The following is a 24,313-nucleotide window of genomic DNA, read 5'->3' on the forward strand; positions in this document are numbered from 1 at the left end:
CTTTGTAGATCACAACCATGGGAGTGAAGACTTTAAATGGATGATCCTTATGATTGTACAAGGTCCAAACCACAATGTGAAAAATAGAGTATTGTTTTCACAAGAACAAAAACCTATTTTTCTAACCCGGAGCGACACTAAGGGTCTTAACGAAGCCACTGAATGGCAGAAATTAAGATAAAAGATCCCTTACTGAGAACGTAGATCCTTAGGAAGATATCGGGGGAGGGGGTGTTAAATTGAAAAACCAGTCCAAATAGTGAAAAGACTACTGAAAGATTCCGTTTTTTTTTAATAAAGTGTAACTCCTCCCCAATGCAGGAATAGAATGTGGTGCACGGCACTTCATTAACGAGCATTGTTTATGGAAAATACTTTTTTATACACAATACTTTTTGTAACTTTATACAATATACACATAGAATTATGGTCCTTTTTTAGTGTTTCCCCAAGAGGGAGGATCATGGTGAAAAATGCTGCTCGCCTTAAACGGTACGAACCATGAATTGAATATATATTGCACCTCTACGGGAGAATTCTACTACAAGTAAGAACTGATAATTAATTCTCCCTCGGCGAGTAAGTCCGCCGTTTATGAAATCGCGATCACCCGACATGAAATATAGCCCCTTTAGTGTTTGACCATAGGATGCAACTTCCGGGATTAAAAATAGAAAAAAAAGAACGCGATCAGCAAAGTGAAAACGCTGACTATACAATGTTTCTGCCGTCCCTGATTAATGCACGCAATACGATACCAAGGTTAATTAAAAATCTCCAGGACCACGGCAGAGCAAAACCGCTGACCGCACGTTGGTCATCCCCTACTCGTGCGCGAGTGGTGGAACCCAGGATAATTTGAATAAATCTCCAGGATTCAAAGGTCGGAAGAGAGGCACTGCACACGTTAAAAAGTAAAACAGGTAAGAGACTGCAAACTAGACTTTAGGTAGTTTAGAGCATTAGAAAGATGACGCAAGTATAACATAGAAAAGAGCGGGATTCATGGAATATCGTTTTCTTTATAGCTGGAGTCAGATCGCAGAGTAAGGATCCAAACGGGAAGGACTAGAACAGCTAATGCCAAGCAAGGAGTAATATAATAACCCAGGATTTGACAACTCTGAAGGGGAACACCCTAGTGTATACACACAGCATGAGGTAAGCAGGTGTTAAGAGCCATTTCTTTTAACAGACTTATAATGAAGAACAACTAATGAGGAAGCAATACTCACCAAGAAAGTAACAGATATTTTGTATGTTCTATTACCTCATGGATAGGCACTGGGTTTTGACAATACCACACCAACAAGTGGAAAAGAAACTGGCCACGTGATTCCCTGTAAGATCACCGAAGGTAAACCCCCCCCCCCCCTTTTTCTTATGAAATCATGCAAATAGACATTTGTCATTGAGAGCGTGAGTCACAATAGCGAGTCCTAAAATATAATTAATATATGTCTTGACAGGCGGTATCAGGTAATATTAGCCCCATATATATGGTCGCCGTAAATAATATCGCCGGGAAAAGGTCGCAGCGATATTATATGGGTGACCATATATATGGGGACAGGGGCAAAAAGAAAAAGTTTGGGGGTTGCGGGGGTGTCACCCGCATGTTCCATGCAATAATGTCGCCACAAAAAAACGCCCATTTTTCGGCAATATTTTTGCATTGCGAGATTTTTGTGGCAACATTATTACATGGAACCTGACCGGCACATTGGAATACCATATGTCTATGGGCCAACTCCTGACCGTTGGAGGACGTTTTTTGGCTAACTAAGGACCAACCCACAAGCGGGAGAAGGTAGTTGTTTTACCTATTCCCAGCATACCCAAAATTGAAGGTATCGAAATCCGTGTATTAAGTATAGGATCCTGATTTTTATTTTTCTGCCAGTCTGAAAAAGATACCTAATTCATTAACGAAGATCGAATACATTTTGGAAAAAAATTGTGTTTTTAAGTGGAACGTGACATGACACCTGAAGAAAGTCCCAGAGTGATGTTTTGAGGACTGAAACATGTTGAGTTTAAGAGTCTAAGTAACTATAGACCTAGAAAAGCATTAAAAGTTCATAACGAACATCAGAATATCATCATTTAAGAAGATACTCTATACAACAACTTATTAATTTTGATGCCTGAATATGGTTCATCTTTGTCACGAAGACCAGTTATAAGTCTTTTTTATGTATGTATGTATTGTTTATTTTTACATTGATGTGTTTTTATATTGAGTGTTTAATAAAATTGTAATTGTGTATTAAAGACAGATCAAATGGCCTAATTGCTGATAGGTTCTAACTACCTCTCTTTATATTTAACATGATATACAGGTTCATACAGGGGCTGCCTAAGCCAGCACTGCCAACTCGCAGGCATGCAGCATTCAAATTTCGGCACCCAACCAAACTTCCAAATACTCAGTCACACATGTGTAAGTGTGATTTGGAAACTCTGGTAGAGCCCTAACCAGTTGAAACGGGAAAGGCATCCACCCCAAGAGGACATTATGGTCTTTAAAAGAGCCAATTCTGCTCTCCTTTCATGGGCCAGACAAAGGCCACAAATAAAAGTTGTGGACACGCAAATGCCTTTCTACCCAAATGGCCCCCTTATAGGGGCATTTGGCTACTAACACAGTAAAATGCTATAGTACTGTAAACTACACAGATGGCACCAGCATACTCCCCACGTTCTTTCTGGGTGATATTAATCACACAGGGATGAAAAGGAACGCTTACAAAGCACCTGCCCTGGTATCCATATGGACTACTAAGGACGGCACACCGAAAAAGAATTGCGTTGCAAAAGACTGTTGTAAGTCGAACGGAACCAGCAAACAATTTAGAGGTCTGACACTGTTAGAAAAGGGAACAACAGAAATAGATCCCCCCCCCTAATATTCTTGAATGTGAGAGGTGTGATGGATGTTCTGTGGTGCATGCCCCATCACAGGTCCCAGTGCTGGATATTTGTCAAGTGGTGACTTGGGCCTCCTTGCGTACATTTGACAAGCATAATCACCTCACCTCCAAGGGATTTCTTAGATATTTGAAAAGGTGAGTAATGTGCGAGAGTAGTACTATCCATCAGAAAGAACATTGTCAAAAATAAGTAACTTGTTCATGTAGGCAAATAAATAAAAGCATTCTGAAAAGGCGTAGTGTGCTTGCAGTAATTTGGTGGTACAGCAGCAGTGCTGTGGACAGCAATGGTCTATTAGTCGCACAGTATTGTGGTATTGGTTGGAATTAGAGGGTCAAATGTATTGGGTATTGCAGTCTATTGTGTGTTTGTGCACATTGAAATTCAGTACAATGAAGCCCATGTGTAGACACCAAATGGTGACCCCTTCAGTCAAACAAGGTGTTCCGTGGTCCAGATGGAGCAACAGCACTATCAATTGCCACGTGTGATTTAATGACACTTGCTGACTTATTCGCTGGGCCTGGTGTCGAAAGATGTTAGTCAATAAAGGCATATGAGTTCTACAGCACATTTGTATGGGACAGCATAGTTTGCTAAAATAATAAGTACTACTGTGATGCTTAATATTTGTGTCCCCAATGTAGTGAGGCCACTACTGAGGCTGAAGACACTATCCAAAAAAAACAATATTCGAGACTGGCACAAGGTGTATAAGGTTATATTGGGATTACAAGGCAGTGGTAAGTGTAGAATGCTTTGTAGGTCCCACATTTTTGTTTGGTAGAGTGCCCAATAATTGCATTGAGAAGCACAACATACAGAGGCATAGCCCTGCTCCCAGTCATGAACTGCTGTAAAACCATAGATCTGCATCACGACTCCTCCCTAAGCATAAGGCCAGGCTTGAACACCAAAAGCCAAAGTAGTTGCAGCTCTGGTCCCCCCTCCCCCTCAAGTATGAGTACAAAGAGAATTACCATAGTCTCTCTCAAACTCCAGACTGCTGGAAGGGCCAAAGTTCATAACACTTCCACTCTCACCACCAGATTCTGGAAAGACACCAAGAGACCATAACTCTATTCTCTCCTAACCTCCAAGATCAAAGATCCATACCACCGCTGTACGTTTTACCTGCAGCCAGTATGGTGAGATCCAAGGTCCCTTGTTTCAACTGTTTTCAAAGAATATAGTAAAAGGTCAGAATTCCATGTCGCAGCTCGAGAGAACAAAGGTTCTAACACAGATGTGGGCCAAGTTGCTGCTTCCTGCTGTCTGCAGCGGCCGCGTGAGCTTTGTAATCTCCCCCAGCCCGGACTGCGAGGGATTCTGCACCGTGATTGTACTGGAGTACTATCTTCAAGATCTGTGCTGCCGGTGTGGCCCATGAATGTTATGTTATGTTATGTTACTTGGCATTTATATAGCACCTTATGTATCATTGGTATGATCTCAAAGCGTTGGTAGGTTGAACGCCCTCGGGAACCGTAGTTCAAGTCAGTAGAGAGAGAGCCATAAGGTGAACATCAGTGTTATGCTGTTGCCTAGTAACATCTGGCAACCCATAAACCACGCCCCCAGCCTCATTCTCATCCCGCTCGCTGGCTACAAGATCTGCCCTTGGGTGAAGCCGTGGCGAAGTTGAGCCAAGTTGCTGTGTCATGCTGTCTGCAGTGGGCACGCGGCCCATGGCCCAGTAGCCATGTCATCCTGCAACTGCATTCCTTCCCCAGTGCTCCCAGGTAATCCTCCTCCCTTCATCGGGACTTCCATCAAGGTACTGGTTTCCACAGTCATGACCATAACAATATCTAACTTTCTATCTCTTGGAAGCCTTCAATCAGACTCCAGGTTTATAAACACCTGTGTTAACTCTTACCTTACCTATCCACTGATCAGACACTTCTGCTGCTATTGACCTGGGTCTCTGGAACGCCAGGTCACTATGCAATAAAACTGCAGTTTGGGACTTTTTTCTTTCTAAGATTAATTTTTCATTTCTTATGCATTAATGAAACCTGGATTTTACCTCCTAACACTACTGTTGCTGCCTGTTTAACCTCTTCTCTCTCCTTTCTCTCATGTCCCCCCCCAGCAGTCGCGGAGGGGGCACTGGCATACTATATGGCTCTTGTTGTTCTTCTATTCCTGCGCTTGTCGCAACACCAGTCTATTCCTCTTTTGAATTCATTTACAAAATCTTTACTACTCCTATGCCATTTCATTCATTGTCTATCGTCCTCCAGAGCCACTTGGTTCCTTTTGTGACAATAGCGATCACCTTCGGTCCCATATCCTGCCTAGTCCAACTCCACTTGTATTACTAGGGGACTACAATCTTCATCTTTCTTCCAAACACTCGGCCACTCCCTGTCTCTCCATTCTGGACTCCCACTTTCTCTCACCCCTTCCGACTCCCCTACTCACTAGATCTAATTTTTCTTTCTACCTTTACTGCTTCTTCAGTACTAGCCCTACCTATTTACCTATCGGACCATTCTCTACTCTGTTACTTCTAGCCTTTATTCCTCTGATTTCTCTGACTTATCTTCCTCCTAAAACATTTTTCTGGCGTGACCTTTGCAATTTCAATTCCTCGCTTTTTTGAGACAGTTGCACCACTAAACTCCCCTTGTCTACTCTCAACGCTGATGAGGCAGCATCCGTTTTCTCCTCATCTCTTTCACTCAGTCTTGATCAACTATACCCTTTGTCTGCTTTTCACCCTACTCGCCAACGTTCCCAACCCTGGCTTCCTCACCTCCGCGTTATGCGATGCCTTCTCTGCCGACTTGAAAGGCGTTGGCTCAAATTCAAATCTACATCGAATCACTCCGCCTACTTCTCTTACCACACTCTCGTCTCTGCTAAACGTGCTTACTTTTCAGATCTTCTTCACACCTAATCGGCCCATCCTAGGCATCTTTTCCAAACTCTAACACGGCTGCTCTCCCCTCCCTCTCTTGATTACTCTCTCAATTCCACTCTGTCTGCTTCTGATTTTGCTCAATTTTTTTCTTCAAAGGTTCTTTCTCTCCGTCAAGACATTGAAAGGTCTCTTCCCCCAAACACTTTACCTTCTTCTCCTATTCATTCTGTTATCCTTTCTAGCTTTGCTCCAGTCTCCTATACTGATGTACTACTCTTGTTAGCTAAAGCTCATCCCACTGCAACCTCTGCTGACCCAGTTCCTTCTGCTTTCATTTTTAAGGTTTTCCCTATTCCTATCCCGTATCTTGTGTCCTCCTTTAACACTTTTCTCTGTACCTCAGTCTTTCCCACAGCCTTTAAACACGCAACTATCATTCCTTTTCTGAGAAAAACCCACAGCCAATCCTCTCATTGTTTCTAACTTCCGTCCTATCTCTCTTCTACCCTACCTTTCTAAACTCCTAGAGTGTCTGGTCTATTCTCAGATTTCATATTTTGTCACTGATCTCGCTGTTCTTCCTCGCTTTCAGTCTGGTTTCCGTCCTCTTCACTACTGAAACTGCTTTGATCTGTGCTCTTAACTATCTTCTGTCAGCTCATTATTGCAAACACTCTTCCTTTCTCATTCTTCTCGAATTATCTGCTGCTTTTGAAACTATGGATCATTCTTTGCTTCTGGTATCCCTTTCTTTTTTGGTCTTAAGGGCTCTGTCCTTTCTTGGTTCTCTTCCTATCTGTTTTATAGAATTTTCTCTATTGGGCAGGCAAGACCCCCTCGCTTTTCTGCCTAGAGCACGCAGTACCCCCAGGGTCAGTCCTGGGTCCTTTTTCTTTTTTCATTGTATACCTCACAACTTGCTGCTATAATCTCCTCTTTCGGGCTTTCTCATCACTTCTACGCTGACGATGCACACATTTTTCTATCCTTTTCTTCCTTCACTTTGGAAATACACCACACGCTCAAAACTTGTCTCTCTGCTATGAAATCCTGTATGGATTCTCGCTTTCTCACTCTTAACGCAGGCAAGACAGAGGGCCTATTCTTCCCTGCTAACAATCTACCTCCTCATGCTCCACCCCCACCCATATCCTTCCCGGCCTCCAATCTTTCTATTTCTCTCACAGCTCATCATCTTGGCCTCTACTTTGATTCTAATCTCTTTTGCCCATCACATCTCTTACCTCTCATTCCTGTTGTTTCCATCTTCTTAATATTCACAAAGTTCGTCCTTTCCTCACTTCCAAACTTCTTATTTCTTCCCTAATCTTTTCTCGAACTTTCTATTGCTCCACCACCCTTTTTGGTCTCCCGAGCTCTGGTTTTGCTCCTCTAAAATCAATTTAGAACTCTTCTGTTCGTCCACTTTGTCTTCTCTCTTACTGAGATTCTATTTCTTCTTCACCTGCTTCGCTTGGTTGGTTAGCTTTTCGCTCCCAACTCAAATATAACTTTCTTTTAGTCTTAGAATCCCTCTATAGGCTTGCCCCTGATTATCTTGCTGAACTTGTATCCCTCTACACCCCACCTCACACTGTCCGTCGTTCTTCCCTCTCCAGACTCAATATTCCCTGTCCTCCATGTGCTCAGTCTTGTTTCCGATCCTTCCAACTTCTTGCTCCTCGACGCTGGAATGGTCTCCCACCCTTTCTCCGCTCCATTACTCTCTTTGGTCTTTCCTTGAAAACCCACCTTCTTCAAAACCCCGTGACTGTTCGCGACCAGGATTCATGTTTATTGCTCATAATTCTTTTGTACCGCACTTTGCTTTTAAAATGTACAGCGCTTTGGTTTAAGGCACTATATCAATTACAAATACAAATAGATGTGCTTTCACCCCAGTCAATAGTAAGCTATCAAAGATCTACTTGCAACTCAAATTATGATGAAAACAAAGATTTGTTTCACAGCTTTATTAGAGTTTTGTGCTCTTTTCAGACTTTGAGACCAGAATTCACTCACTGTTTCTCAGTTCCCTCAACTGTCTTCATTATCTCTTACCAGCTTTCCTTAACCATCTCCTCCTTTTTGTCTTTACTCTCCCGCAGGCTTGTGGCTGAGTTTAAGCGTCTTGGTTCCTCTGTGATTTATGCCAACTTCAACAGGATCATTCTTTGCACAAAAAAGCGGAGAATCGAGGACGCTATTGCCTATGTGGAGTACATCACAAAGAGGTATGTAGGGCCTTGGGATCTTGCGCCTGTGGTACATTGCTGATGGTAAGGGATGCTCTAACCAGCTACTGTGGTGCTGAATATTACTTATCAGCTGTCAATATTTCTGACATTTATTCTCTTGTTACCAGTATTCACACCCGAGAAATTTTCCACTCACTCACCATCTCTCTTTCCCGTTGCTGGGAGTTTCTGCTTTGGATGGACCCTGCCAATTATGGGGGAATCAAAGGGAAGATCCCATCCAGCATCCACTATGGCGAGGTAAGATTGTGAGGTGCAGATTGGCACACAACATTGTGAGACTTTGCATAGGTGAAAGATAATGTATGTGCTAGCTGTAGGCAAGGGAGAGAGGATTTTACTACTGGAAGGTCAGGCTTCTGTACTGACTGGGGAGGAGTTTGGACCCAACCTATAACAAATGGTCTGGGCTGAGAAGAATATTTAATTCATATCCATCCAATTATTTAGTGCACATTAAGGTGCTTTCTGAAAATGTGTGCGGACCCTGTAGAATAACAGTGGCCAAGTATAGTAGTGGTCAGGGCAAAGTTCCTTTCTGTAAAGGAGAGAACAATTTCTCAATACTGTCTGAATGAAGGAGTGCATGCAGTGGAATGAAGGAGCATGTGTACAGGTATACCTTTTACTGTATCAGAATGCACTCGTATTGAGTGCTCCTCATTAGGTTGTTCAAATTGCTGCTGGTTTATCTTCAAATGCGCTGATTGAACGAGGATCTGAGTGCTCTTGTATAGGCAAGGCTTGTAGAATTGAATCCCCTGTCCATTTTATGAGGATCTGCTCAGTAAACCTGGGTATAAGGAGGATATTGCTGCTGCCGGATTCTAATCATACATACACAGTACAACCATGTTGTCTGTCTCAGGAAGAGACGGTGTGATTTGCTGTTTCAAGGTATCTGGCCTTTCCATTTTGAGGATAGTAAGGTCTAAAACTGTATAAAAGGCATCATTGGATTAAAAATGCAAACCACCTTTGATGTCTTAGGAGGATAGCTCAGGGGCAACACGCTTCCCTTGGAAGCAAGACGTCACGGAGCACCACAGGTTCGATCCCCGGATCGGCGCTTAGAAACCTCTGGATATTAAGCTAGTTATAAGTAACATAACATATATCATGCCTACAGTGGTCACGTTATAGGCCTACCGCTAGGTCTGCCTACAGTCGTATTGGACATTATCGAAAGTTGAGACTTTGGTTAGCAGACAGGCCAGATAATGGAGTGGTAATGATGCAGGGTGATGTTTTGACTAAGGGCAGGCAGTATAGAATGCCACTTCATGTGAGCAGAATTACTGGCGTGATTCAGGCCAAAGGCTCATGTAGAGTCAAGGCTTGAATCTGCAGTTGGGTATTAAACACTGCTAATAGGACACGTTTGTTCAACCTGTTTGGACCTGGGAGAGCAGTCTGGCCTTATCTGCAATTAGGATGACATGGAGCGAAGCAGTAACCACCTGTCTGGGGAGGGCAATCATCATCATCATCTGGTTATGGCCCAGGGCCCAAGTTATAGGCCTGATCAAAACTCTGAGCTAGGGAATGTGGGCAGAGGGCGAACAGGAATTTAAGATGGGAGGTTGGAAGGTAAGGGGGCACGTGTGGTGATGCGGTTACATGCGGCTCGCAGGAGGGCAAGTGCCTGGAGCACTCTGCTGGATGCTCCGAACATGGGCTTGGATCATTCGATTCAGCTCGGGTTTGGAACAAACTGATTTGCTAACACACCTGCCAATGGTGCTAATTAAACAAGCTTAAATAGGCTTCACTGGCTGCTATCGGCCCAGGGACCAAGTTGAAGCTAAGGCCTTGGTGCTGTTACTGGCCTGTGAAGCCCCCAAGCTGGTGTTTATTGCTTTTCGCACCAGAGACAAACCCAGGGTGCTAAAAGCAATAAAAAGAAAAACAGCAGTGTGTTGCGCTCTGCGTGGACAGTGGAGTGCTGACACAGTTACTTGTTGCCACTAAGATGGTAGGCGGGGCTCTGCTCTGAGCTTCTCTTCCATTTCCAAGACAGAACCAGAGATGGTTGTGCTGGCAGTTGAGAGGAGCAGCTCTAAGGTAAGGAGGCGGCGGGAAGGATGACGGCTCTGTGCTCTAGGCTAGGGGGAGACAAGGTCAGAGTTGATGAGCGGGCTACAGGTTGCAAGAAGGCGGATGCGTTGAGCAATCTTGTTCCTCCGAAGCCTGGCTTGGATTGTTTGATTCAGCCCAGGTTTGGAGCAACCTGATTGGATGATGTACGTGCTGAGTGTATTGATGAGACATTAAAGAAAAATTATTGTGCAGGAGGTGACTTGTGAGATTGGTAAGCAAGCACTGGCTATGTTAACAGTTTGGGCTTCTGTGTAGGCATGGTTAAGACACTTGCCAGGCACTGTCGTAATGGTGCTTACTGGCCATTGATGGTAGCAAGTGTCAAATGGTGTGAGTGCCTGGGCAGCGAATAGCGGTGCCTTGCAAATGCCCATCTCCTAAACACAAGCCGAAACTGTTGGCCTTGCCAATGCTTGTTTTTACAGGACTTCAGTGAAGGACACACAGTGCCTATAAATCGAATGGCTAAAGGCAAACCTGGTTTAGAACTTTTTATTACAGAAGTAGCTGTGCTTACAGCTCGAATTAAGTCATTAACTCTCGGAAGACTGCTTTGAAAAAACATTGGCAGGCATTTTGAGCGCAACGTTTGATGATAAGGCTTGATTAAAGTGAGCTGTAAGAGTTCCCATGAGGAAGTCTTTTGGGTAGGAAGGGGCAGGAATTACTATAGGGATTAGCAGTCAATGGGTGGGCAAATAACCAAATGCCTTCAAGCTTTGTGTCGCCCCCTCACATGCCATTTCTCCCTGTCTGTACTCTAATGCAATAGTTTTGGCTAACCAAAAATGGCATCCCATGTGAGGATTTGAGTTTTAAGATTATATAAAGGTGAGAGTCCAATATTAGGCAGAGATGCTATGGCGATTTAATCTATAATGATATGATATGTGTATGATATGGCATTTGTAACGCGCCTATACACAAGTGTTTCAAGGCGCGACGAGGCAGGGAGGGGGGGAACAATGGGAAGACAGACAACGATCCTACTAGGCCAGGTATCATTCAGACCGCGCAAGTGCAGGGGAAGGGAAAAGTGCAAGGGGATGGGGAGGGGGGAATTGTGGGGAAAAGTGGGGTGGGGGAGATGGAAGGCATCTGTGATTTCTGTGAGAAATCAGAGGAAATGTGCATGCTTGAGTTGTTAAACACAGGACACTGCAAGAGAGTTCAGTTCCCCTTTGCAAAGTCTCAAGCCAGATTTTGCATTGGGTGTTGAGAGCAACGTTGTGTTTAAGGTTAGTGATGAGGTGAAATTCAATATTGCACTTGGGTCTAGCAAGTCTGCATCTGTTTTGGGTGGTGTGACATTAACAGGAGATATGTAGAACTGCTTTTCATCGAATTATGGCAGTCTAAAGGGTGGGCACTTGTAAATTAGAATTGCTTGGGCTCAGGCCAGGGTGACTGTAACAATGATTGTGTCCCTTTTCAGAAAGAGGCAGTGAAAGCACAAGGGGAAAACCATGAAGGTAGTGAAGATGAAGACGAGGAAGAGGTTCCTTCTGATCGAGAAGAGGCTGGTGATGAGGTGGAAGATTCATTGGAAAATAACTGGAACATTGTGCAGTACCTGCCTCAGGCGGCCTCCTGTCAGAGCTACTTCCTGATGATCATTTCAGGTGACCTACGCGTGCTTCTATTGTGCGCCAGTGCTGCTTCACCACTGATTCTGTGAAGGGTGCTTAGGGCTCCAGATAAGATTTGGGCATAGGAGTACTGCACTCAGTTGAAGTTGGGAGTACAAAAGTAATTCCCATTTAAGCGAGTAAATCAATCGGATTTCTTTTTCTTGGTAATCCATACTTCTTGACTACTACTAAATCATGCACATTTAAAGATGCATTTTTCCTTACAGTTCCTGTTCAGGTCAGGCAGTAATAGTAGAGATTCTGCATGTGAACCTGCTCTTCCGGCACCACTGATCCGGACAAATCTGTGGAGCAGTGGGGTGGAATAAGGGGGCATGTTTGTCTGCATCTGGTGTTTTCTTGTTTTTGTTGAAGATATTTTTACTCCCTATTTCTTTTATTGTTGGAAATATTTGCTTGTTTTTAGGACATACAAGTGGCTGCCTGTAGGGCGGAGGGCACCCCTGGAACTTGTTTGGTAGTAGTAGAGTGTGGATGGCACTGCTCTTCATAGAACGCACTCAGATCTTTTACCATCGTTAGGAAGGGGTCTCTGCTGCTGATGCGGCCAGCGCACCCCAGGGCTAGTTCATCCTTTGTGAGGGAGGGGAAGTCACTCCTGTTCACAGTGCACATTGTGGGTGTGTTCATCAGGGAACACTGCTTCCGATGGTGCACACAGAGGGCTACTTCATTGTTCGGAATGTGTGCATGACTGCATCAAAGTTCCGGAAAAAGGTCATGAAACGATAGCTGGAAATGTGGACCTCCTAATGTTCCATGCTTACAGATGTAGATCATCCTCCTCGTCAGATTCATAGTGAAAATATTACCTTTAATAATGTAAAAGGAGCCTGCTGACTGACAATTATCCAAAGTGTTTTCTTCCACACATGCTCTGCTTCCCACTAGTCTGACTTTGCTGATTCTTCCCCCTTCACATTCAAGCTTTTCCCGCTACTATTCTGTATTTTTTTTTACTAATGCATGCATTGTCCCTCGTCCTTTAGATACATGAATAGGATTGTGTTTTGAACATGAGCCTTGACGTGGTACTTCTCTTTTGCCATAGCATATATTGTTGCCGTGTATCATAGCATGCGAGAGGAGATGAGACGGAATGCCCCTGGAAGCACGCCAATCAAACGACGGCAGAACAGCCAGATAACCCAGGAGGTGGAAGGCGAAGCGGGTGCTATGCCTGGTGTGCATTGGTTTGACATTTCTGGAATACAATTTTTGCTTGGTCTCAGCGATTGATGCCTGAGCCTTGTTTTCAATTGCTATTTTTTTCTCAACCCCTCCTATCTCCTTCAGGTATGATCTCCTTCTCCCAAGATTATGTTGCCAACGAGCTCACGCAGAATTTTTTCACCATCACCCAGAAGATTCAAAAGAAAGTAACAGGAACCCGAAACGTAACGGAGCCATCCGAGATGTTCCCTGTGTTGCCTGGATCCTACCTACCACTCAATAACCCTGCCCTTGAGTTCATTAAATATGTGTGCAAGGTGAGAGTAGACGCAGGCGTGGGTTTTTATGTGAGGTTTCCGAAGGCAGGGCCAGTGCAGACAGCCTTATTTATGGAGAAGGTGAGGGGGCAGCTGGTGGAAGCATGGTTTGCTTGTGCATTGTCAGAAGGCATGTATGAGGAGCAGTGCTCTTGTGTGGAAGGAGGAATTAGAGATTGGACAATGACCTATGTGTGTGTGTGGTAAAAAAACGTTGATAGCAGTTTGTGTCCAATGGCGGCAGCACAGTTTATTTGGGGAAAGTGAGGGCAGCCCCGACATACATATTTGTGTTGAAGCGGAGTAGAGGACAGGAGTTGTCACACATTTGCATATTTCAGTGGTGAAAGGGCAGATCTGGACAGAGGTGCTGTGTGTGGAAGCGACTAGATGTTGGCTGTAGGGTTTGTTTGGATTAAGGATGAGCAATTGCAGACAGCTTGGTGTCTGCCTGGAAGGTGGGTGGGTGAATGGCAAGGCGAGTCTGTGTAAATTGAGAAGAGGGCACATGTAAAGCGGTGCCTGGAAGCTGTTTAGACAGGTATGGCTATCGGTATGTGTGTTTTGTATGTGTCGAAGGTGCTTGAGTGGGGAAGAAAGGTGTGAACAGGGCTTGTCTGTGGAGCCCCAAAGAGTTTGATGTGCAATGTCTAGTTTCTCTTTGAAAGGTGAGTGAATTGACAAGCACTGTCACCATGGTTTCTATGGGTAAGGTGAGATTTTGCAGCATGGTTTGTGCATTAATGGTAAAAGGACTAGCAGGTTTGGACAGCAGGGTTTCTTGTGGCATGTTATGTGTAAATGGAAGGATTTGGATGTTGAAGGTGAGAAGAGAATGTACTTGTCAGCAGAGTTTGTGTTTGAAAAAAGAGGAGGCAACTGGTTCTGGCAATCCTGGTTTAAACATGAAGATAAGTGGGAACAGTATGGGGGGTGTAACGTAGGTTTTGACAGCTAGGCTTGTGTTTGAAAGGTATTGGAAAATGTAATGGGGCAGCAGTTTGTGTATACAAAGGTTTTGTCGGTTAACGGAATTTGATAACTGATATAGCACCTTGAAACTGGTCCTGAACTGGTAATAGTGTGTGCTCAATATATAATTGTACTACTATTTCTTACTACTAGAGAAGGTAGATCACAGTTTGTGTTTAAAATGTTATCCTCCCCATATGATATACTCAGAGAGCATGCAAATGAATACAAGATTAATGCAGGATTCTAATCTGGAGAACGACTTGTCCATTTCTGTATATGTATGCTCCTGGAATATATTTCCAATCCGTGTAGCCAGCCTCAAATGAGGCTCTTAATTATTTTTCATGAGTCAAAGAAAATGAAAAGCCAAATGCGATACACATTTTGAAAAAATCTTGAAAAATAAGCAAATCCTATCTTTAATTGCTGAATTAAATTGACTTTATCGCTCCCCACAACTCTTAACTGCCACTGCTTAAAAATATGTGTATAAGATCATAAGAAAACTATTTGCCTCCAAGTGGCAATTTGATGGTTTTCACCCATTTATTTTCCTGGTAACTTGTAGGTGCTGTCGCTGGATGCCAACATCACTAATCAGGTGAACAAACTGAAGCGTGACCTGCTGCGCTTGATAGATGTGGGCGAGTTCTCAGAAGATGCCCAGTTTCAAGACCCGTGCCGCTCATACATCCTGCCCGAAGTTATCTGCCGGAGCTGCAACTTCTGCCGCGATTTAGACTTGTGCAAAGACCCAACACTTGCGCCGGTGAGCAAATTAATTTACTGTTGATGTGTTCAAAAGCCTTGCACCTTCAAGATCTTGGTGAGCAGGCTTTCATCTGTCCTGCCTACCACTGCTTTTGGGCAGAGCTGTGCAACATGCTCTTCTGAACACACACAAAACATGTACATGGATTTGAAATCTCACATGATGCAAGGTGTGCAGATGTGGACTTTGTGATTAAATAAGTGAATTGGTTTAGATGGTTCTTGTACGCCGTGTTCTGCTGTTCTTGGTGTCTTCTAGCCTTTCCTGACAACCCGATCGGGGCAGGAGCTGATGACTCTGCCGTGCTTCCCTTGCAGAGGGAAGGGGAAAGAATGGGACAAAAGAGGCCCTCTGCCTCCTTTCTCTCCATCCGTTCTTCTGATCATCTCGTTTGTCACTTTGCTGTTTATACTTTCAGGTGACACTTCGTCAGTTTGTCTTCCCTGGTGCTCAGCTTCTATTTCTTTGTGGTTATCCTCTGCACAGTGCGATGAAGTCTGTCTCAATTCCCCTCACAGGGCATGGAGGGGACTCACCAGCCCAGGAAATCCAGCCTACCAGGGTATATTCACCACATCCGTGAACTACTTTGAGGAGGTTTATTGCGTGAGTATGTGATTCCTCCTCCTCCTCGTCCATGCCCTCTCTTTGGTCCAGGCGCCTTGGCCTCAGAGTCAGATGACTATGGACAAGACTGGGAGTCCCTGACCAAAACCATAGGCTCTTTATATTCATACTGCAGCGATATATGCACTGAATGGGCTCTGCCCTAAGGAAATCTGTGCTGCAGGATTTTCTGCATGACCAAGGATTTCTGCTGAGAATTTCTATAGTGATCCTTGACTTTGAATTACAGATATGGGGAACATAAAACATATAACATTGCTACAGTACTGTGACCCAACCGTGGCTGCCACAGAACACCTACTAATTCAGTCTGAAGCATGAGAACCCCAGCAACCAATGAGTGCTTATAAAACAAAGGTCTGTAAACTCTTGAGGGGCATAAAAAGAGAGCAGATTGCGAAAATGAAGAAGCAGTGTTCCAGGCTCTGGCAGGGCATATGTAACCCAGGAGAGCCAGCCGAACACCACTCTGCAGCAGAGCAGCATGAACGAGGAGTGTGTGCAGCATCACAGAAATGGAGGTGTCTTGCCAGGTTGGCTAAGCATTTGTAAAACAGCGGAAAAGACTTAGGGGGTAGAAGGCCAGAGTTTCCCTAGAAAACAAACTACTTCTTGAGAGTGAGAATGGCATAATGTCCCTTTATAGAAAGTAAGGGGGGCGGGGGGGACACTGTTGACTTCTGTGATGTCTGGGATCCATAGCCCGTATAGAGTGCAGTACACAAAGTTCTTGAAGCAGGGAATAGTGGGCCAAGCACGGTCTTCAGGGCCTGGATTTGTATTTTATTTACACATTTTGAGATGGCTACTATATTCCAGTGCAGCTGGACACTATAACCCTGGGACTGATTTGAGAGTAGGGATTCTGGATGAAAAATCAGATCCCAATTTTGACCTTTCTGGATCCTTTTGTTTAGTGTGTTCCATGAGGGTAACTCCCCATTTAGTTTTAGATGAACACTAAACCCAAAGCCGTCTAGCTAAATCTCTTCCTGATTATTAAATTTTTAATTTTGATTGGTTTATCAGGAAATAAAGTTTTACATCTTCATGTATACAACAACAATCTTCTCCTTTCCTCAAATGTCACTCAATCATGATAAAATATATACAACTTCAAATTCATCCCTAGTTTGCCAATCAATTAAACTTATTGTGTTAACTAAAAATAGAGGGAGCAGAATCTTCCCATATCATCAATATCAGTTTGTCTTAAAATTCATACACGTTTGAATTGATCCCGGATTTCCGAAGTCCAACCTATTATTTTTCTCTTCAAACATATTCCGCAAATGTCATCACTGCTAATACCAAGGTAATCTTTTCCCTGATCAATACTCTTTCCCTCCACTCTTCTGCCGTTAGTGTGTTTGTTTTACATGTCCCTCCAATAATCTCGTTCTTACCTCTGTTAGAGGTTTACAAGAGGTTATTAAATGAGTGTTTCCACATTCCTAGTGTCTCCGCAGTATCTACAATGTGATCCCGACTCTCCAATCTGTTTCCTAGCCTATTGAACTTCCCTTGTTGGGAGGGTATTAAGGCGGCACCTCGAGAGAAGGTCTCTAATGCGCTGATGGAAACATTTGGCGATAACCTGGAGGTTGGTTTAAACCTTTCCACTCCATGCTCAGTCTAGGTCTCAACCTATCTCTGCCTCTTGTCTCAATGGTTGCAATCCATTTGAGGGATTGCAACTTCTTTTTTCAATTTAGTTGGCTTGGACATGAGTAGGTCCCTTGTGATGTCAAGGTAGACCACCGTCTCAATCCCATATCTTGGACAGTCTCCCTTGACTTCAAGATGGAAAATTGGGCGGAACTGTCTGAGATTGTACATTTTCTATACATTGAAATGGATTTCCACAATGCTATTGATTCCAGAGATTGAAGCTGCAGCTTGTATCTAATGGCACACACCGGCAGCAAGTTTGGCAATCTCAAAACTTTCGGCCTGAATACCCCTTCCAATACTCCCCACACTTCCCATGATAGATTCAACAGAGAATCGGATCTGTATGTCAAGATCTGCTCCGCCTGCTGTTTATAGAATGAGTGGGAGAGTTGAGTAACTTCCATATCTTCTATGCAGGGCTGCCCCCTGGGCTGCAAGCTTTCCCAGCTTAACTCTTAGCATTGTGTAATGACCTTTTTCATCTAGGTTTTTATTTACCACTATGCCCAAATAGGTCATAAGGTCCACTGTCTCCAGTTTTTGGTCTTCCACCCTCCATGAAAATGTTTCCTGCACGCAGACGACATGAATACAATTTTAGATTTTCCCACGTTAATGTGTATGCCATTCTCTTTCAGGTAGATATTGAATGCATTAAGCCTTCGTTGCAGACCAATAGGCGTTTGGGCAATAAAATACCAAGTCGTCTGCGTACAGGATCCATGGAACTTCTGTGGAATTTATCTTCGGAGCGAAGGTTCAGATCGGTCTTTGAGATTCCTTCAGGTCTGACAGAGGCTGAAAAGCAGGGGTGCCAGAGTGCATCCCTGCTTTAGCCCGCAGTGTGTAGATTTTCCTTGACAGCCCCCCCATCAGCTGACAGACTCACTTGGATCAATGTATCTATATATAGGGATCTAATTGCATCTATCAGATCTGCGGGACATTTCCACTTGTACCACAAGATTTCTCTACTCGCCCCGTCAAATGGCTCCTCCAGATCCATGAAGGGCAAGTAGACTGTGGTCTTTGTCTCCATGGATCTCAGCTTCAGAATATTAAGTATAAACAGATTCAACGAGGTCCCTACTCACCTTACAAAGCCAGTCTGTCTAAGGTCCAATCAGCCTGCTTTCATTGCCCATTCTCTCTGGTCTTTTCAAGACGGATGCTAATAGTTTCCCCAATGAATCTAGAAGGGCGATCTGGCGATAGTTCTTTGCATAGCCTCGGTCGCCCCTTCTTGAAAATAGGCACTACAATGGCCTCACGCCATGAGACCGGCACTTGCTTTGTCGGCATAATCTGTCTGAACAGTTTTACCACCAAGTACCACTAGGCATTTACATTTCCTTTTAGTACCTGGTTTGACAAACCATCAGGACCTTTGTGCTGGAGGAGCTTAGTTTACCAATCCTAGCTCTTGCCTCCTCCACATCAAATTCAAAAGACCATCTCTTCTCCCCCCTCATTTTGCCCATTTTTCTACCTCCTCAAATAAGGTTGAATATTGGTCTACCCATCGCTCTTGTGCGCTGACCCTAAATTGCCACCATTATTGATCTGGTCACACATATGCCTTGTGTTATTCCCGCATACAGTTTTCACTATTTTATCGGCGTCTAATTGCATCGGTCCTGCCCTAGACACCCAGACCCATTTATGGTATCTCTGTTTCCGTTTCCCTACATTTTCATCCATATAGACCCCTCTGCAGCCTTGTAATATCAGATCTAAGAGCTCTTCTCGCCATCAATAGATCATGATCATAGGCATATTTGGGTAGCATTATCGTTTTACCGCTTGGGTCTCTTTCTTCCTTGAACTCTTTGAGGATCCAAGCATATTCCACCTTTCTGGGATTCTCCTATATGAAATGCTCATAATGCGAGGCAATTCTAGGGACACCGTCCTGCTTAATTCTAAGCCTATTTTTCCCCCACGCTAGCTCCACTGGGGCCATTACCTTCCTCTCCTTTATGTGACCTGCAACATTCCAACTAATGGCTAATGGATCATGATCACTTAGGGTCTGTTTTAATACTTCAAACTTCTCTACTGCTACGCCAATCTTCTCTGAAACAAAGCAGCAGTAGTCCAAAGAAGCCCCTCTTCCCCATGGGCATGCTCCTGGTCTGTCACCTTTTAGTTTGTTCATTGAGCAGTATCATTTCACAGGCACCTGTTTCGATCAGTGCGAAATCCTATGCCTTTGTCAGATCTGTTCCTGAACTCAACTGAAGACTGCCTGCTGAGTATCCTGTGTGGCCGCATGTCTGTGCCCCTTGTCCTTACATCCCAGCTCTCCTTTGCTGATGGAATCCCTTGTTGGGCGCTTCCTTTACTTAATCAAGTCTTCCTTACTGGTAAAACTGGCTCTCATTGCCAGTCTCTGCATCCCCTGTTGCTGTACTTCTGGCGACACCCTTCTGGTCAAAGTGCCTACATTTAGGGGTCACTCCTTGTTGTCCCGCCCCGGAAATACAAGTGGCTGCCAGCTGCTCTGCCTCACCAATGTTGTGGGACATCCTAGGTTGCCACTAACTGTTGCCTTCCTTGTCAGTTTTCTTGCTGGACCCTATTGCTCCTCTGGGCTGACCTGACCTGTTACAACCCCCTACCTGGTACTGCAACATGCTCCTCCTTCTGCTGCTGTTGCTGCCATGGTATTCACCTCGTCCAGGTGCCTTCTTTATTGAGATTGCCTCGCCAATTTCCGGGCTTGGATGTGGGTTAGAGTTTCTTCATTGGATACCCCCCCGTCCCCCCACTTCCCCACTGCTGCTTGCAGGGCCTTGTGCACCTGCTGATCGTGGGTTGTTTTTGTCACAGCAAGCACTGTGTACCTGCCCCTGGTCCTTGGACCCAATCCCATATTTGATCCCTTCTCCACGGTCTCCTGAGTCCATAAGCAGTGGTGGTTTTCTTCTCCCCCTACCAATAGTCGCCATAGGAAAGTGTGGGTCTTGGACGCACACTATGTGCTGTCTCTGCCTGCTGGTTTTCTAATCTTGGACTGGATCTCTTCTGTGGGGAGCTCTTGGACTCACAGCTGGATGGTTGCCCTCCTGCTGCACCTGTGATAAAAGAGTACCTAACTTTCCCCAATAACCGCAGCAGTCCCATTGGTTTTTCCCCATTGGTTCTGTTGGGATAAACCTGTGGAAAGTAAAGTGACTTTAAAAGATAAATACATGTACCATCATCCAGCTCTGCTCTTTGAAAACCTTTCGACAGGGGGCGTAGTGGACCTCGACTCGTTCGTCGATCCGTCTGCTGGACTGGCTCTCAATCGTCTGCTCCGAAAATGACGTCAGTCGTCATATATATATAGCACGTCACTACGCCCCATGCTTCAGTTCCTTTTTTATGTGAGCTTGCACGCTGCATAGGGAACACAACCTGAGTTTACTCGGTGGTTCTTTTTGTACTGTTTGTCCGTTTTTTCTTCAAAACCTCGACACAATGTCATCTGACAGGGTTTCGGCTTCAAGCGAGGCTCCGATTGCGAGGCCAATATGTCTGGCTGACCCCCACGACGTCAGTCTATGATGTCTGGGTGTTAATCACGAAACAGAGGCCTGGTTGTCGTGCGCAAAGATGCAGCCAATATCCCTACATGAAAGGGCTGGGAAACTGGCTTTGGGCTGACCATATGCCAAATCTCTGGCACGGTCGCTTGTCAGGTCTTTGGGGGCCGAACTGAGGAGCCCACTCCCAACAAGGGGAAGGAGCGACATCGCAAGAAAACCAAGAAACTGTCCCATTCCAAGAACCATTCTTTGTCTTCCTCACGGAAGAAGTGGCACTACCGCCATCAACGCAAGTCCAGCTTGTTGTCGGAACGAGGTAAGCCCTCAGCGGAGCCGACCACTCAGGAAGAGTGGGATAGTTTTAAAACATCAATCTTAGAAATGTTGAAGAGGCAAGCTACTGTAGGTGTGGCTGCGGCCTCTGACCAGCAAGCTTTGGCAGCAAAAGCAGCGCTGAGGGATCTTGGCTCCAAGCCAGCCATTCCGTCGACATCGGTGGCGAAAACGTCTTTGAGCGTTGCACCTACCAGGCATAAGTCGCCGAGGGCCGCAAGGCCGAGGCCCATGACTCCCATCGGTTATCTGAGCATCCCTCGGGCCGAATGAACCTTTGGCATCGAAAGCTTTGGCTTCGAAACGTATTCTTAAGCCCTCAGCACTGACAGTCGGGCAACGGTTCATTTCTGCCGCTGTCAAGATCTAGTTTCTTCAATTCCATGCATTCCATATTTGGCGTCGACCCTGTGTACATGGGAGCTAGCGTTGTCGATTCCCCCCCCACACCCTGACGACCAGGCTGATATATTGGCCCTAGCTCAGGGTATACGAGACGCCAGTGATCTGGATACTTCCCCAGACCTTGAGTTACAGCTGAACCAGCCCTATACCCATGCTAATATCAAGTTTAGGGATCTGATTCACAGGGTTGTTGACACCCTTGGCTTAAAGGCGTCCACCACACTTCTTCAGGGGTATGAGCTCACTGACATTTTGGACGAGGGTCCCACAATCAAGCATAACATGCCATTCAACCCACCCTCCTTATGGGGAAAGTATAGGTCGGCAAGATGAGACCCTTCTTTCGTCGTCATACACCCTTTCCCGGAAGGGTTGGTTATACAGGCTGCCACCATTTCCACTAGACCTGCCGCAACCACTCTGCCTATGGACAAAGAGGGTAATAAATCTAATGCATTGGCCAGAAAGGTGTACACCTCTGGTAGTATGCCGCTCAGAGCCACTAACGTGGCGTGTGGATTCACCAAGTACTCTTTTGGCCATTGGAAGGACGGATTTTTACAGCTGGTGGAGGATGCGATGAAGGTAGCCAGCAGTCATTACAAATTGGCCTTGACGTAGTGACTGCGTTGGCAGAGCAATGGGTTCAGCAGTTATGAGACGCCAATCCTATCTAAAAATGTATGGCTTCTCTCCAAATGTTCAAAACAGGTTGCTGGACATGCCCTTTGAAGGTGGCCTGCTTTTTGGGCAGAAAACCAATGAATCCTTAGAGAAATTCAAGGAATCAAAGTTGGCTGCTAAATCTTTGTGCCTAGCGGTGCAGCCGGCCAAACCTGCCTTCAGCTTCGCCTACCGGGGCAGAGGCTATAGACGTTATGTGTCCTATGGCAGGAAGGCACCGCTTCCTCAAGCCAGGCAAGGGCAGAGGCACTTCGCACGTCCTGGAAGGGGCAGAGGGGCCTCTAGAGTCCAGCAAGCAGCAGCAGAGTCACCCGCGCCCTCTAAGCCGCTTTGATTTCCCCTCCCAAAATGCACCGGTTGGTCGATAGTTGGTAGGGCATTGGCCCTAGTGGCAGGAAATAACTTCTGATGCCTGGGCCTTGCAGTTAACTCGGTGGGGTTATCGTCTGCCTTTTCTTAAAAAAAAAAAAAAGACCTCCAGACAGACTTCCACCTCCCCAATCCAACCGGAATAGGAGCTCCAGGAAGAACTGAGGGCCCTAATGCCGAAGGGTGCTGTTAAAGAGGTAACACCCAATCAGAGAGGGTCGGGTTGGTATTCCCAGTATTTTCTAGCGCCCAAGAAGGGAGGAGATCTCTGTCCCATCCTGGACCTCAGGGCCTTGAATTAGTTCCTGAGGAAGGACACATTCAGGATGGTGACGTTGAGAGAGATTCTCCATGCTCTCAACTACAGGACTGGCTGGTGTCAATAGACCTACAGAACTCTTATTTCCATGTGCGCATACATCTAAAGCACAGGACGTTCTTAGTGCTTGTCGCCTATGAGGAACCCAATCAGTTCAAAATGCTTCCCTTTGGGTTGACCTCCGCACCAAGGGTCTTCACCATGCTCATGCCTGGAGTTGCGGCTCACCTCAGGAGACCCGAAGTCTGTATTTCTGTATCTGGACGACTGGCTGATCCGAGGGAAGTCATCAGGCAGGTCTTGCCTCATCTGGAGGACACCTGCCTACTACTGCACAGGCTGGGCTTCTCACTTAACTTGAAGTCACATTTGACACCAGTTTAGTGGCTCCACTTCATCAGAGCAGTCCTAGACACCCGTGTAGGGAAGGCTTTTCCACCTGAGGAGAGAATCAGCAACATAGCCCAGATGGTGCATTTGTTTCAGAACCATGCCGCTCTTGCAGCGGCTTCCTTCCTCTGCCTCTTGCTTGTCATGGCCTCCTGTATTTTTCTAGTGCCAGAGGTCAGGCTGCGTATGAGATTCCTCCAGTAGCTCCTAAGGGACCAGTGGTCTCAATATCTGGGAGCTCTCACGGATCGCCTTTGTGTCCCACCAGGTAGTCTGTGAACTCGGCCGGTTGGAATAGGCACAGCAATCTATGGCTGGGGAACCCTTCTGGCCTCCTTGGCCCCAGAGCCAAGTGGTCACGGAAGAACCACTGAAGGGTTGGGGCGCCCACTGCGAGGACTTGCAGGTGAGCAGCCTCTGGTCTCCATCGGAATCTAAGCGGCATATCAAAAAGCTGTAGTTGCGGACCGTCAGGTTAGTCCTGAGGGCCTTTGCCCTGTGTCTCAGAGGGAAGCATATCCTCGTCCTGACGGACAGCACGGTGCCATGCATAACCTCAACAAGCAGGGTGGTGTGCACTCCCGTCCACTCTGCGCAGAGGCAATTCAGCTGTGGTTCTGGTTGTGAGAGAACCAAATCTCGGTCACCTTGGGGGATGCTCTGAGAAGGCAGGGCTCGGTCTCACATGAGTGGGAAGTATGCCAGGAAGTCCTTGAGGAGGTCTTTGCTTTCTGGGGTACCCCAGCAGTGGATCTGTTCGCCACGCAGTCCAACTGGAAGTGTGAACAGTTTTGCTCAAAGGAATTCCCAGCGAACGGTGCTCTCAGATCTCATGGAACTGACCATCTGTCGGCCTCACCAGTTGCCTCAGCGTCCGGATCTCCTAACCCAGTCAGAGGGTCGAGTCCTCCACCTGACCCTGGATTCCC

The 24,313-nt window shown here is 45.6% G+C and overlaps 1 protein-coding gene across 2 annotated transcripts in view; it reads left to right on the forward strand.

The window, feature by feature from the left end:
• Positions 1 to 24,313, forward strand: part of POLE (DNA polymerase epsilon, catalytic subunit) — an 867,587-nt gene that overhangs the window by 678,717 nt on the left and 164,557 nt on the right. For both annotated transcript variants that reach the window (XM_069619327.1, XM_069619326.1), the window contains exons 41-46: positions 7,912 to 8,037; positions 8,169 to 8,301; positions 11,597 to 11,783; positions 12,865 to 12,996; positions 13,110 to 13,303; positions 14,847 to 15,047. In XM_069619327.1, the coding sequence (XP_069475428.1) occupies positions 7,912 to 8,037; positions 8,169 to 8,301; positions 11,597 to 11,783; positions 12,865 to 12,996; positions 13,110 to 13,303; positions 14,847 to 15,047 (973 nt within the window). The remainder of the gene's footprint in view (positions 1 to 7,911; positions 8,038 to 8,168; positions 8,302 to 11,596; positions 11,784 to 12,864; positions 12,997 to 13,109; positions 13,304 to 14,846; positions 15,048 to 24,313) is intronic.

The sequence above is a fragment of the Ambystoma mexicanum genome, chromosome 10 (genome assembly GCF_040938575.1).
Source record: "Ambystoma mexicanum isolate Mex_15411 chromosome 10, UKY_AmexF1_1, whole genome shotgun sequence".
NCBI classification, from domain to species: Eukaryota; Metazoa; Chordata; class Amphibia; order Caudata; family Ambystomatidae; genus Ambystoma; species Ambystoma mexicanum.